Source organism: Dermochelys coriacea, chromosome 3 (genome assembly GCF_009764565.3).
Source record: "Dermochelys coriacea isolate rDerCor1 chromosome 3, rDerCor1.pri.v4, whole genome shotgun sequence".
NCBI lineage: Eukaryota > Metazoa > Chordata > Testudines > Dermochelyidae > Dermochelys > Dermochelys coriacea.
The window spans coordinates 17493279-17513767 of NC_050070.1; the positions used below are offsets into that span (position 1 = coordinate 17493279).

The following is a 20489-nucleotide window of genomic DNA, read 5'->3' on the forward strand; positions in this document are numbered from 1 at the left end:
AAGAGTGTGGAGGGGGTGGTTCTTTACATTTAGGGCCACCCTGTGTAAATTCTAGCCCTGGCTCTGCCACCTGAGCCTTGCATGTGACTTCAGTGACTCCCAGGTCACTAACTGTGGTTAATCCCATAAAAACTTTCTCACTTATTTATTTATGTTTTTATTTTTCCCTTTTCATTAAGGAAAGCAAAACAGGAGAAGGAGAACTTATGGCAGGAAAATGTCCGAAAGGAAGAGGAGGAGAAAAAAAAGCGATTACAGGAAGAGCGAATACAGGAAAAAATCCATGAAGAAAAACAAAAAGCTGAGGAGGCAGCTGCCCAGGTGAGAGAGAGGGAGTTCCAGTTGCAAAAATTGGCTGAGGAGAAACAGGAGGAGGAAAGGAACAAGCTAGCTGAGATTCAGAGAGAAACAGAAAAACAAAGGCAGAGACAACTGGAAGAAGACAAAAGGAAGCAAGAACAGATTGCAAAAGAAGCTGAGGAGAGGCGTAAACAGCATGGAGAAGAGAAGAGAAGAAAAGATACAGCCAACCTGCAAGAGTCAGAGAAACACACTTCAAAATTAAACTTAAATGAGAAATTTGCAGACTTGTTGAAACAGACTGAGGGTAGAAATCTTAAGTCTACGTGGAGAAGTGAAGGTAAACTTCATCTGTTGATTTATTTTTTGTTTAAAATGTTCCTTGTTGTCTTGAATGAATATTGTTACTTCATATTTAGACATTTTATTGTAGAATAATGACAATATTATAGGTCTTGTGTTTAAAAATTGATGTTGGAGACCATGGACCATATCTACAGTTGGAGTAAAGTCTTTAGGGCAGGGATCATCCTTTCATTATATCAGTGTATAGTGCCTAGCACAGTGGGGCTTTGAACAAGCTTGGGGCCTCTTAGCACTACTGAAGTACCAAAATAATAAATATCAGTAATACTTTTTCTTCTTTCAGGTAATGTAGTTAGTGCCTCAGAATCTAGGAATTCAGCTGCCTTGGTGAATTACAGAGCTTTATATTCATTCAAAGCAAGGAATCATGATGAGATGAGTTTTAATTCTGGGGATGTAATTCAGGTAAGACCGGTAGTTCATGCTAAACTAACTACAAAAATCATTGACATATGTCTTCATCAAAATTAATGTTTGGTTTTTTTACACACATTTTAGATCGGTTCAAATTTACAGTAATTGCTTCTTTTTAGGAGGGGGGTGGTGGGATTGATGTAAGCAATATGGTCCTCTAGGACTGACATGCTATGGAGGAATCAAGGGCCAAGGACTGGTACTGACTACTATGAAATGCCCAGCTTGGAAATCATTATTGCTGTTATAAACTTTGTGAAACAAATAGCAAGAATAAGCTAAATAATCATTGCTCTCCCATCTCTAGTGCAACATTTTGCAGGTATGCATATAAGGCTGCAAAGAAAATACTATGTTTGCATTGCTATAGGCAAACATTGTCATAGATAAAAGTGTATAAAACAAGATTATTCGTGGTGCCAGAATTATTAAATACCTGACCTGCCTGGTTTGAATAGTTCGAGGGTTTCTCCCAAATAATTAAAGATCTGAGTAGTGTTCTCTGTTACGTTATCTGCATGGTGGTTCTTCGAGTAGATGAAGATGTGGTGTGTGTGCGCCCAGCGCACCGGAGTCAGAGACTTTTGCCTAGCAATCCCTGTAGAGGGGTGGCTCTCGCACCTCGTGGCTGTGGCTGTGGCTCCTCCCTTGGCTATATGAGGCAGCACTGCTCCAACCCTCTCAGTTCCTTTTTACTGCCTGTGGCTGGAGTCAGAGGTCTGTGTGGTTGTAGTCTCACAACCTCGCATTTAGTCTTAGCCTAGTTTAAACACTGTCCTTCCTGTGGAGGGGCGATTCCCAACAGCAACCCCCACACTCAGTGCTTGCTTTGCCTCGGCAAGGCCCACCTTAAAGAATGTATATCATTTAAAAAGAGGACTCGGTTGGTGCAGGATCTTTGTCTCACGTAGCACCTGCTTGAACAGGCCATGCAGCCTGATCTGATACCAAGGCCCTCCTCAGGTCAGAGATTGCCCTAAGGCTTGGAGAGTGCTGCCACCCCTTGTTTTGGGGCAGGCGCCTTGCTGAAGGGGCAGAAGAGCCGTTCTCCATTGTCAGCACCGAAGAAGAGGTCTCATAAGACCAATTGGGACTGCTCTAGGTCACAGAGCAACTCCTTTGTTCCCCCAGGAACAGCACAGACTGGCACAGGACCAGTTCCAGCACGTGCGATAGCATGGTATGACGGGGCAAGGCCAGATGGCTATGGAAGAGCAGCGGGAGATAGATATATTAGCTCCAGGCTAAACAAATCCTTGGTACCAGGTTAAGTGAAATGGCAGCTGCTCCAGGTCAATTAAGAACTTTCCAGAAGGCTGGGAGAAGGCTAGGTTGATTGGGACACCTGAAGCCAATCAGGGGCTGGCTGAAATTAGTTAAAAGCCTCCCAGTTAGTCAGGTGGGGGTGCATGTCAGGAACTGTGGGAAGATGATGTGCTGTTGGAGAGGCTGAGTCATATACACCATATCAGGTACAAGGAAGGAGGCCCTGAGGTAAGGGTGAAGTGGAGCTTGAGGAAGTGAGGGCTGCTGTGGGGGAAGTAGCCCAGGGAAACATGTCATGTGTCTAAAAGGTCAGCTACCATAGCTGATACTATTAGGGTCCCTGGTCTGGAGCCCAAAGTAGAGGGTGGGCCCAGGCTCCCCCCCCCACCTTTGCCCCTGATTAATCACTGAGACTGGGAGACAACAAAGACTGCTCAAGGAAGGATAACTTCTCCTCACCTCCCTCGCTGGCTTATGATGAAAATGGTTCAGTAGACTGTGACCCTTGTCTCTAGAGAAAGAAGGGTTACGTGGAGGGTCACAGTGAGCCTCTGAGGCTAGCGAAATCCGCCAGGAAACTCAGGACCTACGGAGGCAAGGACAGAGCTTTGTCACAATGGGTACATCTGACCTTCCCCAGTACTGAGTGGGAAGGACAGAAATCCTGTACCATTGATTCTGGTTCCAGCTTTCAGGTGTCCATTGAGTCCGGTACTGACAAGGGAGATGCCAGTACTATCTGCGTCCATGTAGTCAGTCTACCAGGAAACCACAGACCTCCTCTGCCTTTCGGTCCCAACCTCACCATTGGTCCAGGACTTCCCAGGGCTGCGCCAACTCTGGCCCTTCTGATAGAGTGAGCCACTGAACCTAGGTGTCTGTTGGCACTGTGTCCAGACACTTTCCACATTGTGGTGGGAATGGAGCCGGTACTGGAAATGGTGCAGGGGACCTTGGCACCCAGACCCTTTCTGGCCCCACTGCATTTGATGCTGCAACCATTGACATTGACACATTTGGGCACTCTTGGACCACTATTAGCATCAGGACCAATGCTGCCTGTGGCACCAGCATGCTGAGTACGGATGGAACCGTATTAATCGGGAAGACCAGTTACAACTTTGTTCTGGGAGACAAATGAATCAGACCGCCTATTGACTCCCTTGGGCATCATTCCACCCATACTGTGAAGATTTCGGGGCTCTCATTCCAAGTCAGAGTCTTCATACCCTACTCTGCATCACCCGATGAACCTCAGGGGCTGCTAGTGGAACAGTATGGCTCCTAGGGTTGGTATGTACCCCATGGCTGAGAAGGAGGTCCCTGGCCTGGGCTCTGCTGGCCACCAGTGCTCTATCTGTAATAGTGGCCTTGGACTCAGTGGGATTTTCCTTATTAGCAGAGATACCACTTTTCATCACGTTAGAAGTCAAAGTAACCTGCATGGTCGTAGGTGGCTTCAGATCAACTGCAAGCCCAAGCACCAGCAGTCTGCCCTCTCCTGGGTACATCTTTCTAGGAGTGAAAGCCAGTTTTGGCTCAGCTGAGACCTTGTTGCTGGACAATGCCATGCTGAATGGTTTATCCTCACCTTCTATTCCGGACAACTTTAAGGTGTACCAGGACCTCTTATGCCACATATCCGCATCACTGAGTATCCAGGCAGAGTTCCTCCAAGAGAACACACAAAAACTGGAGGATATTTTACAGCCCGCCATCCCTGGGAGAGTGGCCATCCTGGTCAGTGATGTGATCCTTGAGTCAGTGAGAGCCCTGTGGAGTACATCAGCCTCGGTACCGCCAGGGTCTAAGTGCATGGAAAAGCGCTGCTTTGTTCCCATGGAGGGATTTGAGGGGTTCTGTTCCCACCTGGCCCCGAATTCGCTGGACATAACAGTGGTAAACAACAGCCCAGCAGGGTTGGTACAAGTCTATCCCCAAGGACAGAGACTCCGAGCAGTTACATCTTTTGAGCAGGAAGATCTATACCTCATCGTCCTTACAGTTTAAGATCACAAATCAACAAGGTTTGGTGGCCAAGTGTGATTTTCTCAGATGGTCAGCCATGGCTAAATTTGAGGACCATTTTCCTGAGGTCTTGTGTGAGGAGTTCTGAGCATTCATTGCGGAAGGCTGCTTGGTGGCCATAATGTTCCTGCAGGCTGTCCTTTACATTGCAGACACTGTGGCCAGGGTCATGGCCTTGGCAGTAACTATGAAGAGGGCCTCCTGGTTGCAAAACTATGGGATCACTCTGGACGTCCAGCAAGCCATCGAGGACTTGCCCTTTGATGACAAAGTCTTGTTCTCGGACAAGACTAATGGCACTTAGGCCTGGAATCCTTGAAGGAGTGCAATCCTTGGAAGTATACATGCTGTCCATGCAAAGGCACAGCAAGAGCAACAATATCACCTGCAGAATTCCTTTGTCCAACCTTTCCCCTGAAACAGTGGGACTACCTTAGAAAAAGGGATAGCTCCCACAATAGGAAGCAGTGGGGCTTGGGCTTCAGACAGTCCACATGATCTCCCTTGGCACAGGCTAAGCGCCCATTTTGTCTCCTTTGTCCAGAGCAGTGGTCCAGTCATTACTCTATCCCTTCTGTCCCCCCCATCACTTTGGGGACAGGTTGACCCGCTTTTACAATGCTTGGATCTCAATTACCTCTGACAGCTAGGTTCTAGACACTGTCAGATCTGGCTACACAATCCATTTCCTCTCCACACCCACTTCCACATTCCTCTATAGAGACCCCTCTCACGAAATATTGCTCATTGAGCTGTATTTGTAGTTGGGAGTACTGGAACACCAGGGCCATGGTTTTTCTCCCAGAGCTTCTTGATACTGAAATATAAGGGCAGGATGAGAAACATTCTCAACCTTTGTGGCGCCTACAAATTCATCAAGTACATGAGATCCCATACGGTCACTCTATTGGCTATCCTTCCTGTCTTGTGTCAGAATGACTGGTTCACTGCTCTGGACCTGCAGGATACTTACTTTCATGTGGTGATTCTGCTGATACACAAGAAGTTTCTGGGTTTCATGGTAGGAGAATGCTACTTTCAGTATACGGATCTCCCCTCTTCTGCCCCCCACGTCTTCACCAAATGCATGGCAGTGGTTATGGCATATCTCAGGAAGAAGGGACTCCACATATTCCTGTACCTCAATGACTGGTTGCAGCTCTGGAGATGAGGTTCTTGCCCACATCGATACCGTGTTGAGTTTGCTTGACTGTCAGCACTCATTTTAAACACCGTAAAGTCAACCTTGGCTCCCACTCAAAAAATTGAGTTCCTTGGGGCCCTGTTAGATTCCATGAAGTCGAAGGTGTTCTTACCGACCGACCGCTTCCAGGCAATTTAACAGTTTTGCCTCAGTCTGCAATCTCAGCCTTCCATGACAGTGCACGTGTATCTGAGTCTGTTGTGCCTAATGTCTGTCTGCAGGCAGGTGTTCCAGTTCTCTAGGTTCCTCACTGTCTTCAGATGCAGCTCAGGACAGTTTACCACCCTGCCCTGCATTCTCTGGACAGGTCAGTTCACCTTCTTCCAGCAGTTCTGGATTCCTTCCACTGGTGGAGTTCCCAAGCAATGCGTGCCATTGGGTACCCTCTGTTTGGCCCTCTCCAACTAAGGCAGTGGTTACTGACGCTTCCCTTGTGGGTAGGTGGGAGGGGAGTGCATATGGACTCATTAAGGTTGCGGGGCATGTGGTTGGAACAGGAAGCCTCATTCCATATCAATGTGTTGGAACTTCAGGCCATCCACAATGCATGTTGTGCCTTCCGAGATCACATCACATCCTCACCAACAATGCTACTGTGATGTACTATTTGAAGAAGCAAAGGGGAGCGGGTGCGGTACATTCCAGATTACTCTGCCTAGAGGCGATCAATCTGTGGCACTTTTGCGTTGAGGGAGACATCACCCTGGTAGCAGTCCATTTTCCAGGGGTTCAAAATCATCTCGCGGAGTACCTCAGCAGGGTTTTCTCCTTGAGTCATGAATGGTCCCTGAAGGAGAATGTTCATCAAGTCATCTTTGCAACATGGGATGTCCCTGTGATGAACCTGTTTGTGATGCAGGAAAACAAAAAGTGTCAACTGTTCTGCTCTCGAGGGCCTCAGTCCTCTCAGACGTCTTCCACTGCAGCTAGCGGTCAACTCTTCTGTACGCCTTTCCACCTATTTCAGTCATTCCTCGGGTCATCCTCAAGCTCAAAGCAGATCAGGCCAAGCTCATTCTTGTTGCTCCAGCATGGATGAGGGAGTGTTGGTTCTCAGATATCCTTGCTCTGTCAATTCAACATCCCATATAGTTTCCTCTCCATCTCGACCTGCTCAATCAGAACCACGGCCAAACCCTCCATCTTGCGATCAGCTCCAGCAGTGCTTGGAGGCTGTCCAACAAGTTCTACTTAACAAAGCAATTTAATCCAGTATTCTGAAATCTCTAAATATTAGACTTTGGTTTTATGGTGTTAAGTTATATATTTGCATGGGAGAGGGAAGTAAGAAAGATATCTGTTAGTTTCAAGATATAATTAGCTGAGCATTCTTTTACTTTTGATCCCCCTTTTAGAAATTTAGCTGGGATTGTTTAGTCTGCAGAAGAGAAGAATGAGGGGGGATTTGATAGCTGCTTTCAACTACCTGAAAGGGGGTTTCAAAGAGGATGGCTCTAGACTGTTCTCAATGGTAGCAGATGACAGAACGAGGAGTAATGGTCTCAAGTTGCAATGGGGGAGGTTTAGATTGGATATTAGGAAAAACTTTTTCACTAAGAGGGTGGTGAAACACTGGAATGCGTTACCTAGGGAGGTGGTAGAATCTCCTTCCTTAGAGGTTTTTAAGGTCAGGCTTGACAAAGCCCTGGCTGGGATGATTTAACTGGGACTTGGTCCTGCTTTGAGCAGGGGGTTGGACTAGATGACCTTCTGGGGTCCCTTCCAACCCTGATATTCTATGATTCTATGATTCTAAATATGCAACTCTATTTATTGGATAATTTCAGATACTCATAAAATATTTTCATTAAAAAACTTCATGGTGTCTAATTTAAGATGTGATCAATAGATGAAAACATTTATTTATGTATCTTAGCCAGAAGAAACTTAATCTATATAAAAATTGTTTGAAGCCCCAAACAATTCTTTTACTCTGTGTTTCTACCATGCGTAGCACAATGGAATCCTGATGTTGTTTGGGTCTGAGGTCTTACTAAAACACAAATAATCATGATAGTAATCATAGTAACTTTCCGACAAGCTCCATTAACGTCAGAGGCGTGTTATGTCCTCCTTAGCCTTTAAATAAAACAACTGTAAATCTCTCTCTACGGGTGCATTATAATACAAAACCAGCAGTTTATCCTTTTTCCCATTTAAAAAGTAATTGTGTGCGTTATAAGAGCAAATAGCCTTGTTATACAGCTTGGGACAGTATATTGTTAGGCAATGGGATTCTTAGTTTTTTTAAAAAAGCTAAATTTTAAATGGGATGACAATGCAGATGATGGGGTCTGATCCTTATGGTCACAACTTTTCCAGTTAAATCCATAGAATTGTAACAGGTGCTGACACAGCAAATATTTTATCTAATATTTTCGGTTTCTTTTTTCCCCCCAGGTTGATGAGAAAACCGTGGGAGAGCCTGGTTGGCTATATGGGAGCTTTCAAGGTCATTTTGGCTGGTTTCCATGCAACTATGTAGAAAAAATACCAGAAAGTGAAAAAGCTTTATCTCCTAAAAAGGCCTTACTTCCTCCTACAGTATTTTTGTCTACTACCTCAGCTCCTCCAGAGTAAGTTTATTTATTGACAGTTATAATTTTGGATAAAATAAAATGTTATGTAATAGCATTATGGATTACTGTAAATTAAAGGCAGAAAATTTATTATAGTGACTATATGAGGAAGAGCTATGATACAGCAAGTTAAACTTTGATCTTCTGAGTTGCACTGGGCAGCACATGCATTTTGCATATGTAAGAAGTAGTAGGTCTTGCTAATGTACTTTCTAAGAAAAATTGTGCTTGTGCTAAATTTGCAGACCACTTTCACCAAGTAGATCAGTAGAAGACACTGATTACCAAAATGTACCTTTCTCAAGCCTAACTGTTAACACAACATGGCAGAAAAAATCCGCTTTTACTCGTACTGTGTCCCCAGGATCTGTTTCTCCTGTTCATGGACAGGTATGTTGGTGAGAATTTTATGTATTTTAGGTTCATGTTAACAATACTGATATACTTTTGTATAGATGAGTTACACTTTTTCTAACAATTCACTGCAGTGATCTAGACCAAGGGTGGGGAAACTACAGCTCCGCCTGCAAGCCATTTTAAGGCGGCCCGTGAGCTCCCACTGGGGAGTTGAATCAGGGCCGCACCACGCAGTTCAGCCTTGCTCCGGCACTCCAATCGGGGTGCCAGGTTGGGGGCCACACCATGCAGCTCCCGGAAGCCGCGCCATGGCCCTGCTCCGAGGGTCGGGGGCCACTCCACGCCTAGGAGCCGGAGAAGGGACATGCTGCTGCTTTCGGGAGCTGCTTGAGGTAAGTGCCGCTCAGAGCCTGCACCCCTGAGTTTCTCCCCCAGCCCTGATCCCCCTCCCGCTCTCCAAACCTCTCGATCCTGGCACGGAGCACCCTCCTATACCCCAAACACCTCATCCCCAGCCCCATCCCCGGCAGAGCCTGTACCCCCAACCAGAGCCCTCACCTCCTCCTGCACCCCAGCACCAATTTTATGAGCATTCATGGCCTGCCATACAATTTCTATTCTCCGATGTGGCCCTCAGGCCAAAAAGTTTGCCCACCCCGATCTAAACACAAAGCCAAATTCCCAGTTGGTGTGAGTAGACGTACCTCTATTGCAGTCTGTGGAGCTATGTTAATTTACACTACCTGAGGATCTGGTCCTTAAACTCTCTCTTCTTCTTCGAGTGCTTGTTCATGTCAATGCCAATCAGGTGTGTGCGGGCGCACATGCATTTTCCCCTAGCAGCATCCATCAGGTCGGCCTGGGAGTCCCCTGGAGTCGCACCTTCATGGCACTCAATATAGAGCCCTGTGACTCTGCAAACCCATCAGTTCCTTCTTACCACCAGTGATGGTAAGCTGGAACGTACTTTAGCTCTTGCCTTGGCAAGCGCCATTCACAGTGTCCGTTGTATATAGTTCTTTATACCGTTAGTGTTAGTTATTAGTACTTGTAGTGTCAATATACTTAGTGTTAGGTTTTCTTTGGGGTTCCCCTTCACCCAACGCTCCCGGTGCCGTGGTGTGACGCGGTCCCCAGGCTTTAAAACTTGCGAGGCCTGTGGCAAGTGCATGCCTAAAAGTGACCCGCACACTTCGTGAGGGGAGAGCCACCAGGAAGACCAGTGCAAGATCTATTGCGAGTTTTGCCCTAGGACTTTTTGAAAGACAGAGACCAACATCTTAAAGTCCTTTTTACGGAGGCTGCGCTCTGGCCCGAGTCAGACCCTGGATCAGGGGATCCCGTGTCTAGCACCACCTTCTCGATGCAGAGTGCCCCAGCACCATCTACAGGGGAACCAGTGCTGAGAAAAAACTCATATTGAGACTCTCAGCACTGTCATGGCTACTCCCGTGGATAGGCTGTGGGCAGGCACCGGTGCCACAAAAGAAAAGGAGGCTGGAGAGGGGCTGCTCTCCTCCGGCCAAGTCCAAGGAGCCAGCCACTATGAGACCCCAGTCGTGCCACATCACCTCGGCCCCTTGGCCGGCTAGTGTCATGTTGACTCCTGTCCCGGTGGCGGTGCAGTTGAGTCCGGATCCTCCCCGCTCGCCGGCCCCAGGAGCCAACAACTGCAGCTCCCATTGACTGCAGAGGCATTTGCAGCAGCCCAGGACTTGTTGCTCCATATGGCGCCATTTTCCCCTCCCAGGAGGGATAAATCGCCGGCACTTTCCCATTCCAAGGGGAAAGCAGGCTATGATGTCACAGTGCTCACCACTGGAATAGGTTACTTAGGGAGGTGGTGGAATCTCCTTCCTTAGAGGTTTTTAAGGTCAGGCTTGACAAAGCCCTGGCTGGGATGATTTAATTGGGGATTAGGTCATGCTTTGAGTAGGGGGTTGGACTAGATGACCTCCTGAAGTCCCTTCCAACCCAGATATTCTATGATTCCATGAGGGGGTGGCGGGTCGGTGGGCTCTATATTGAGCTCCACGAAGGCACAACTCCAGGGGGCACCGAGGCCGACCGAAGGGAAGCTGCTAGGGAAAAAACCTTCCGGCTCCCGTGCACGCGCGCGCACACCTGGTTGGAATGGAATGAAGAGCACATCTCGAAGAACAACAGTTATGAGGAGGTAAGTAACCATTTTTTTCTTTCACTATATTCTGTTACTCTGGTTAATTTCTTTCCACTTTGGGATTTTGTAAGGATAGCAGCTGCAGTGTGGGGAGGAACCTAACAGGTAAGCATGTGTTTATCTCATCAGTGTGGGCCTCCAAGATGATCTTTCAGATTTCCCTACCTAGCAATTTGGGGACCACTGTTTGCATGTACTTTTCCTTTCTTTTTCTACCAAAAGGTGTATTTTACCTCCAGGCAGAAGACTGCCAATGTGTGGGCCCTTCCAGAGCTACTCTTAAAAGCATTGTATATTTTTGCTGACACTGCAGCCAACATTGTTTTATAGAACCAGATACATGTCTAAGATATTTCTAACTTAATTGGCGAGTAGGGAGCAGAGTCCAGAGACCACTCCGGAGTCCACATACCACATATGGCAGTGCAAAATGCTGTGGTCAAGACAGCAAGTCATTCAACTGGCATTTAGGAGTGAACGCACCTAGAGTACAAGAGGCAATTTTTGAAACTTGCATAAGTAATAGGTACTAAAACTGATTTAACATCTGTATTTTTACTTGAACAGGGACAAGCTGTGGAGAATTTAAAAGCACAGGCACTTTGCTCCTGGACTGCAAAAAAAGATAACCACTTGAACTTTTCAAAAAACGATATAATTACTGTGCTGGAGAAGCAGGAAAACTGGTGGTTTGGAGAGGTGCATGGAGGAAGGGGATGGTTTCCTAAATCCTATGTCAAGATCTTGCCTGGAAGTGAAAACAAACGAGAGGAGTAAGTGCGACTGTTGATATTTTTGTATTCAACAGCTGAAAATAGAGTGGAAAAACATGGGAATACTTTAAATTATGGGAACTAAATAGCATGTAGGACCTGCACCATGCCATTGTGGGCTGCAATTTAATCAGCTTTCACAAGCTAAGTAATGTTGGGTCTGTTCAGTAAATGGGAGATCTTTCAAGCTGGGTGCAAGAAAAAAGCGGTGTGTGGTTATTCAACAGGTGACATGCTGCTTCCTCTTAATTCAGTATCTCAGCACAGCGCTGGCACTCCGCTGCTGGAGGTGTTAACTTTTAGATGACGTACAAAATTGAGATTTCTTTGCCATTAATCATTATACACTCCCGTGGCACATCTTGTAGAAATAGTGGGTTTTTTCCTACCGGGCAAAAGTAGTGCCAGACTATCCAAGTATTCAAGCTAACAGTTCAGTTAATTGCTGAAAATCTGAGTAGTGCTGCTGCCATGGACTGTCTGCTTCATTCCAACCTAGAGATGATTACAGGTTGGTGGTTGAAGTGATCTTTGCACATACATGACTTAGTTTTTTGTGATCTTCTAGAATAAGGCAAATTTTAAATAAATGTCAAGTCGTTACACCTAAAATAAAGATTTTGTATATGTCTTGATCACCACAATTTGTGACTGTGTTTTCCAAACCCTGTAGCTTAAATTAGGAATCTTCCATATGATTAATTGAAGTCATGTTTTTTGCTCTTAGGGTAAACCTTTCTTGATCCCCAATACATTTTTAATTGTTTAGCTTTTGCTAATAATTAATGTTATTGCAGAATTTCTGATATTCCTTAGGCATGACCTATATAATATTTAGGAGATATTGCAGTAATGTTAGTGACCTCTTGCAACAACTTAACTTAATTAAAAAAATGTAATGGGGACAACAGCATTAGTAATATATACCAATTGAGAATGAAATAATGCTTGGCTGCAATTTTTTTGTTGCTCAAAGAATAGGAAAATTACACTGTACTAAAACTTTATCACTAATTGAACGTTTTGTTAAACCAGCCAGACTAAATCACTTGGATCTTTATGTCTGCAGACCCGAAACTATTTATGCAGCTGTAAACAAGAAGCCTAGTACACCATCTTATACAATTGGAGAGGGTAAGCATGCAATTACAATGTCAGTTATGAAATTATAAAACTAATTTGTTTAATAGCAGGTGAATTAATAATGGATATGCATAAAATTATACCTTGATCAGGTCTGTGACTGTTATAGAGATCTGATACAGTCACATCTGCTTTTTAGATTCCTAAGTGTATCGGATTTTTTCCTTTTATGTATTTAAGTGGAGAAAGTATAAGTTCAAATAGGAAAAATAATTTGTGAAAAACAATCTCTGAACTTTTTAATTTGATCTGTATTTACCCATTTTCCCACCCTTTCAGACTATATAGAGTGTGTGTAGACTCTGCTTAGAAAAGCCATTTGGGCTTTTGATCTCTACTATGATAATCAGATATTACGGAATTCACCATGCATATGGAGTATTTCCTCTTATGGCTTTTCTGAAAATAAGTGATTGTGCTGAAGTGTGGGTACAAGCTGAAATCTGTCGCATATAACAATTCTTAAACTGTGGTCTGTGGACCACTGATAATTCATAGAGCGCTCGCTGTTCACATGGTACTAACTCTCCTCATTTCCATCTGCTAAATCACATTCAGACACTACAAATATATTACTTTTCCTTGTAAGCAGTTTCCTGTGGTTGTTACATTTGTCACAGAAATGTTATGTGCATGCACATCCAAGAGAGAGTCTGCTCAATTGCAAATGGGAGGTGAGATGATAGATGCAGTTTAAGTGAGAGGGAAGGTTGGTCCATACTATGAAGTTACTTGAGCAACCCTTACATGAGAGATTTTTAAAAAAGTGACTAGCATGCCTTTTGTTGTATTTACTGTATTAGGGTTTTGATAAAATTCAATTTAGTTTGGCCTCTCTTGATTACAGCTGAAACACTTTTTCATTGTAACTAATGCAGTTTCTCTCTCTCCCTGTGTTTGAACAGAGTATGTTGCACTCTATTCCTATACAAGCTCTGAACCTGGTGATTTGACTTTTGCTGAAGGAGAAGAAATACTAGTCACTCAGAAAGATGGAGAATGGTGGACAGGAAGCATTGCTGACAGAATTGGAATCTTTCCATCAAACTATGTCAAACCTAAGGATCAAGATGTGAGTTTTTGTCTTGGGTTTTGTTACTTAAAGCAAGAAGATTTTATTTTTGTCTGTATAAGTTTACTGTATTTTTCTAGAATTTGGACTTTAAAAAAAACCAACAAGTTACACTGTATGTCTTGTATGTAGGTAGTATGTTCACATACTAAAATTTGGGCATTAAATTGTAGCTCTCTGGTGGTGTATCTGGCATAAATGCTTAGGTCAAGAAAGCGAATTGCCTTTTTTCAAACCATTATGCTTGGTAAAGGGAAAAAATTCAGAAAAAAATGTTATTTGTGGCAAAAGAAGAATATTAAAAAAAAGTTGCGGTAAATTCTGCTGTTAGCACTGCAAATTAAAATCTTATACCTTTTGATTGTAGGGTTCTGGTACTGCTGGCAGAACTGGGACACTAAATAAGAAACCTGGTGAGTCTGATGTAACTTACAAACCTTTAGCTTATTGTATTTGTTCATTATTCACCAGTCTTTTTCTTATTTCAGAGATTGCCCAGGTGATTACAGCATATGCTGCATCAGGGACAGAACAGCTTAGTCTGGCTCCAGGACAGCTGATACTTATTCTGAAGAAAAACCCTAGTGGATGGTGGCAAGGAGAGTTACAGGTAATTAAAGGAAAAAATAATCTTCACAGAATGAATAATGAGAGCAATTTTTGTGATTTAATTTAAAAAGTGAGAAGCTCTTAAGTTCTTTTTGTATATAAACTGTGCTTGAACATCACATAAAACCTATATTGCTGGGCCTGTTTCTATCACTTAAAATCAGTGTTTGTAGAATGTAGGGGTCCAGTATTGGCAATTAATAAAAAGTAATAATTAGTGTCAGAAGAACCACTTAACTAATAAAACAGTGCTAACTTTGTTAAAATATTAAATGGTAACAATCCTCTGATGAAATAGTAGGACCTCTTAAAAGCAGGAAGGAAATTAGTGCAGGATATTCTAATTCCTTGCATTCACAGAGCATTTTTCACTCAGAAAGCTCTGAAAGCAAACTTCATAAACTATTTACAGTAGTAATTTCAAAAAGTAAAGTATCGTTTTAACATCATTTTTCCAGGTCTTGGGAGCTACTGGCAATGGAAAAGTTAATATATAATCTGTGCAAGGAAATATATAGGAAAATAGTAGTAGTTTGCATTTTATTAGTAAAGGAGTTTTGGCTGTGGTTCAGGATGGAACCTCAGAGGGAGGAGGAAAGGAGATGAAAACTAAGATGGCCAGTTATCAGGTCTGTCTTGGCTGGATTTCATATTTTATTGCAGTAACTGAGTATTTTTCCATATTTTGTATTACAATAGCATTGCTTGTACACACCTACAACATGTTGTGAGAAAAGCTGTGAAGATGTAGGAATATTACCTCTTTGAGATTTTCTGCTCATACTATAACCTTTCTGTTTTTTTACAGAAAAAGTGAAGGTAAAAAAAGTCAAGAATCCACTCTACAAGCTTTCTTTTTAGATAACAATCACTCTGTATTATCTGATAGAAAGTGGTGCTAAATTCATAGGCCAAGATTTTCAAAAGTGGCTAGTGACATTGGATGCCTTCATTTTTGAGTGCCCAGTCTGAGACACTTTATAGGGGCTCTATTTTCAGAGGTAAGTGCTCAGCACTTTTTGAAAATTAGGCCCCTGTAAGCTCTCTCAAGTGGAGCATCCAAAATTACTAATCACTTTTGAAAATCTTGACTGTGAACTTTCCACTCACCCAGTTGAGCAAATTACAGTGCAGCCGTACTCAAATAGGCTTTTAGTAATAAATGTAAACCAAATTTTGTCTTGTAGATCCATTCAGTGCTTAATAACTTTGTAGACAGGTTTTTTGTGACTCTTAGTTGAGAAGCTGTGTGGGTGGGGTGCTCATTACAATCCACTGGTCAGTTGTCTATTTAATTCTCAAACGTATTTTTTTACAGGCAAGAGGGAAAAAGAGGCAGAAAGGATGGTTTCCTGCCAATCATGTTAAATTGTTAGGTCCAAGCAGTGAGAGAACTACTCCTGCTGCTCTCTCAGGTAGAAAAATAATCTCATTTATATTAAACTTGGAATAATTGTTTGTAATTCTTTCCTTTACACTAAGTAACAGTCAGTGTATAGTGTAATAGTCTGATTAATTGCCACCTATTACCCTTGTGATGCAGTCAGCGTTGGGGCCCATTGTACCAGGCTCTGAACAAACACAGGAGAAGATAGCCTCTGTCCCAAGGAACATACAGTCTAACAAACAACTTTTTCATCAAAAAACAGTGCTGTCTGTCAGTGGCTCCTGTCCTGGAATGTGCCATTTTCTGTTATGGCTTATTGCACTGAGAATACACCCTTTGTTTCTGTCCTACAGACTGTGTCCAAGCACATGCTGCTTACACGTGGCAGCAGGACTTCTGGGAACTTTGCTGTTATTGACAATTTCCCTACAACTGTGTGCTATGCTGCTTCTAAGGGTGGGCAGATGCAGCCTTGACTCCACATGGATTTTTGATTGGCTATGTAGGTCTTGATGAGAACAGCTTTCCCTGGTCCCACTTCCTCAAAGTCTGCAAATACCCTACCTTTTGCTGTGTTTGTACAAGAGTTCCACAGGCATCCATGATCAAAACCTCTCTCTGAGGCTTAGCTTTTTATACATTCTTTGTACACACAGACCTTTTTCTCACACACAGATATCCACTATAAAATAATTAATATGTTTCTCTGACAGGCTGGGCAGAAAGGGGGAGAAAGATGTTTCACTTATTTTTATGTTTGAATATTTGGAAGGTGAACAGATGCTATGGTTATGGGAACCATCTAATTATCCAAGTAGATGGAATTGTAAAGTTGGGAACTAGAGAGAAAAAACAAAGTTAATTTAATATATCACTGACCACATTATTAATAAAAGGGGAAGACAGCGCAGTCAAACTGTACTCCCACATCAAGATGATATCTTCTGGGGTTGATTTTTTTGGTTTATCCTTGAAAATGGTTTTCGTCTCATAGATATTTTCTGTGGGCTTTATGCAGTCTTAACTCTGACTTACCTTATACTAGAAGTTGTGCTAACCCTTGTTGTGAATATTCTTTTTCTTCCTAGTATGTCAAGTAATAGCAATGTATGATTATGCGGCAAACAATGAAGATGAGCTCACTTTCTCCAAAGGTCAGATCATTAATGTACTGAGCAAAGATGATGCAGATTGGTGGCAAGGAGAAATCGGTGGTGTGACAGGTCTCTTTCCTTCAAACTATGTGAAGATGACCACAGACTCTGATCCAAGCCAACAGTGTAAGAAATAATTTTTGAAAGAATTTTGTATTGCATTTCTAAGATTTAAGATTCAATTATTGAGTTTAGAACTATTTTGTACTTAGAACTAGGAGCCGTAGGACTTCTGATGTACTTACACACCCATTAGAACTTCACTCTTCCATTTGACAAATCTACACTAAAATATTGTCACTCCATTTTTTCAGCTAAGGTTTAGTAGCAGCAGTGCTGCTGTGAGGCCCCTAAATAAACATTACACTTATGATGTATTAACCTTGCTTTTAAATTGTTCACAGTATTTGGTAATTTGCAATGAGTCTCTCGGTCAATGCAGATGTACTTGTTCTACTGTATTTTATTATTTTTTCTTTCTTTGGATTTCTACAAAATATGAAAAACACCTATCACAAGACTTTAGGCAGCTTTGGAATACATTAAAAGTACATACCAACTTAAAAAAATAAACATAAGCACAGCAGCTTCCCAAAACTATAAAAAGGAAAGAAAAAGATCCCCACCCTAACCAGTGAATCCCAGCTTACAGTATATCTATCCCAACCCTCAAATCATCCTTGCTTCTTCAAAATCCTGAGAAAGAGATGGGCTTTGCAGCACATCCTCAAGATCAACAAATGTGGATTATCTGGGGGCAAGCTGGAGACTGAATTCTAGTACAAATTTGTGTAGTTAATGTGAAGGATACATGTTATGTTCTCTTTCTAACATACAAGCACTGTGAAAGTTCTGTCTTTGGCCTCTCATTCCAGTGCTAGGTCACTACAGTTTTCACTCCCTCAGCCTTTCATCCTGGGTCAGGGACAGCATGATGAAATCAGTTTTGTCATCTGAACCCAAGGCATTATTGGCTTGGGACAAACCTTAATGGCTTTGTGACGCTTCCCGGGGTACCTTACTACCACTGCCCTTAGCGTGAGGAAGTCTTGTCTGTGTCTGTTGGGGGGTCAGCTCACCGGCTCGAATAGCCATGGGCAACACAAGCACTCCCTCTACATCTTGCAGGCTCTGCTGTTTCTCTGCCAGTTAGCTATTGTTATACTCCCAATCGTCAAGCCCTCCAAGTATCTCCCAGGACTGGGCAGGTCCTGGTCTACTGGACACTCAGTGTTCACAAACTCATTGCTTCCGAGGAAACAGCAAACCCCAGCTCACCAGTTCCCCCTCAGATTACTGCTCCACTGAACACATAGAACTTATACTTGATTTCACTATAAACATATCTAAGTGTATTTAACAAAGCATAAAGATTCAAGTAATAGCAACTAGAAGTATTGAAAATAAACAGTTATGTGTAAAACAAAATCATAATGTGCATTCTAGAGCCTAGACTTAATTAACAAGATACTATCATGTCTTGTAGAGTATTGCTCACCCAAAATCCTTGCTGCATTTACAGCCAGAATGGGCTGTGGCCCTCCTTTCATGAGACAGACACTCTGTCAGCTTGCCCCCTAGGCAAAGGACCTTGTTTGTTTCCTTGTGCCCCCAGATATATCCTTACAATCCCTTGTCGTTAGTCATAAACAGGATATCCCAAGCTGTTTTGTGTCATGCTGTGAATTTCCTCACCTGTAGATTTTACGATCTCTTCTTTTTCCTTTGGTGCAGTATGCAAATAGGCCTACGGCGTGAGGCATACAGTACACAAATGACAAGACAGTGGGACAGGTATCTGCTGCCTTCTGCCTGAAAGGAACATTTCTGAAGTATGCCACCTCTTAGTGACCTGCCTTAATTCCAGGACCTTAAGAACATAATTTCCCATATAGATACATAACTCCTTAAATATTATCTGTACATATGTTTTGGAATGATTATGATGACCAGTGGGCTACTGGCTCTTGGTAGTGACTTTGCATGCCACCCTTTGGAGATCTATTATGCAGATATCTGACCAAGAGGATCTCTGTAAAACTCTATGCAGCCCCCCGGGCCACCTGCTAGTTGGCACCAGGAGGTCCTGCGTCACAGCTTTTAATTTCTCTTTTACATACCAGGCCCTAGCTCTTCAGTTAATTCCGTTCTTCTCTTGATCGGGCAACAAGTGTTGCTGTAAATTGGCAAAAGTAAAGTAAACTTTCTCATAAACTCATAGATATTAAGGTCAGAAGGGACCATTATGATCATCTAGTCTGACCTCCTGCACAATGCAGGCCACAGAATCTCACCCACCCACTCCTGCAATAAACCTCTCATCTTTGTCTGAGCTATTGAAGTCCTCAAATCATGGTTTAAAGACTTCAGGGTGCAGAGAATCCTCCAGCAAGTGACCCATGCTCCAAGCTACAGAGGAAGGCGAAAAACTCCCAGGGCCTCTTCCAATCTACCCTGGAGGAAAATTCCTTCCCGACCCCAAATATGGCGATCAGCTGAACCCTGAGCATGTGGGCAAGATTCACCAGCCAGATACCCAGGAAAGAATTTTCTGTAGTAACTCAGATCCCACCCCATCTAACATCCCATCACAGGCCATTGGGCCTATTTACCATGAATAGTTAAAGATCAATTAATTGCCAAAATCCCATCATACCATCTCCTCCATAAACTTATCAAGTTTAATCTTGAAGCCAGATAGGTCTTTTGCCCCCTCTGCTTCCCTTGGAAGGCTGTTCCAGAACTTCACTCCTCTGATGGTTCCTCCTAATCTAATTTCAAGTCTAAACTTCCTGATGGCCAGTTTATATCCATTTGTTCTTGTGTCACATTGGTACTGAGTTTAAATAATTCCTCTCCCTCTCTGGTATTTATCCCTCTGATATATTTATAGAGAGCAATCATGTCTCCCCTGAGTCGTCTTTTGGTTAGGCTAAACAAGCCAAGCTCCTTGAGTCTCCTTTCATAAGACAGGTTTTCCATTCCTCGGATCATCCTAGTAGCCCTTCTCTGCACCTGTTCCAGTTTGAATTCATCCTTCTTAAACATGGGAGACCAGAACTGCACACCGTATTCCAGATGAGGTCTCACCAGTGCCTTGTATAACAGTACTAACATCTCCTTATCTCTACTGGAAATACCTCACTTTTCCCTTCTGGTGTTGCAAGTGCTACCATTTGTAGTTGTCCCAGCATAGAAAAAGCATTCAGAATTCAGAGTGGATCTATATCTTAATAGCACATAGTATAAATTGATTTAAATAGATACAGGTTCGGCATTAACCCAGTGCTTTGAGAGTTTTTTGTTTGGATACAGACAGAATCCCACCTAATTGCTAAATTACTTTGGGGCATTTGTAAAACCAAAGTCCTGATCACTTGTGACCATTAAAAATTCCGAGGAATATCCCAAAAGGATAGAAATGTTAGCCCAAGTGTCCTGATTATGTTTCAGTTTAGATAAATGCCTTATCTGAATTGATAAATTGACTTACCTGAATTCCATGTCCCTTTCAGCTATGAACTGCTCTTTACTTCCCATTCTCTGCAGTGTGTTTTGGTGTTGATATGTACTATTCAACAGTTCATGTATTTCATTCCAATGGAGGCCGTCCTGCAGTTGTGGCATAGTGGGGTGTATTGGTTTAGGAGGGAGAGGT

At 43.0% G+C, this 20489-nt stretch overlaps 1 protein-coding gene across 12 annotated transcripts in view; it reads left to right on the forward strand.

Annotated features, from left to right (window-relative positions):
- ITSN2 (intersectin 2) overlaps window positions 1-20489 on the forward strand; it is a 119491-nt gene that overhangs the window by 63148 nt on the left and 35854 nt on the right. For all 12 annotated transcript variants that reach the window (XM_038393585.2, XM_038393583.2, XM_038393581.2 and 9 more), the window contains 11 exons: window positions 180-640; window positions 950-1071; window positions 7979-8154; window positions 8403-8547; window positions 11261-11466; window positions 12536-12600; window positions 13515-13681; window positions 14049-14094; window positions 14170-14291; window positions 15609-15705; window positions 16766-16957. In XM_038393585.2, the coding sequence (XP_038249513.1) occupies window positions 180-640; window positions 950-1071; window positions 7979-8154; window positions 8403-8547; window positions 11261-11466; window positions 12536-12600; window positions 13515-13681; window positions 14049-14094; window positions 14170-14291; window positions 15609-15705; window positions 16766-16957 (1799 nt within the window). The remainder of the gene's footprint in view (window positions 1-179; window positions 641-949; window positions 1072-7978; window positions 8155-8402; window positions 8548-11260; window positions 11467-12535; window positions 12601-13514; window positions 13682-14048; window positions 14095-14169; window positions 14292-15608; window positions 15706-16765; window positions 16958-20489) is intronic.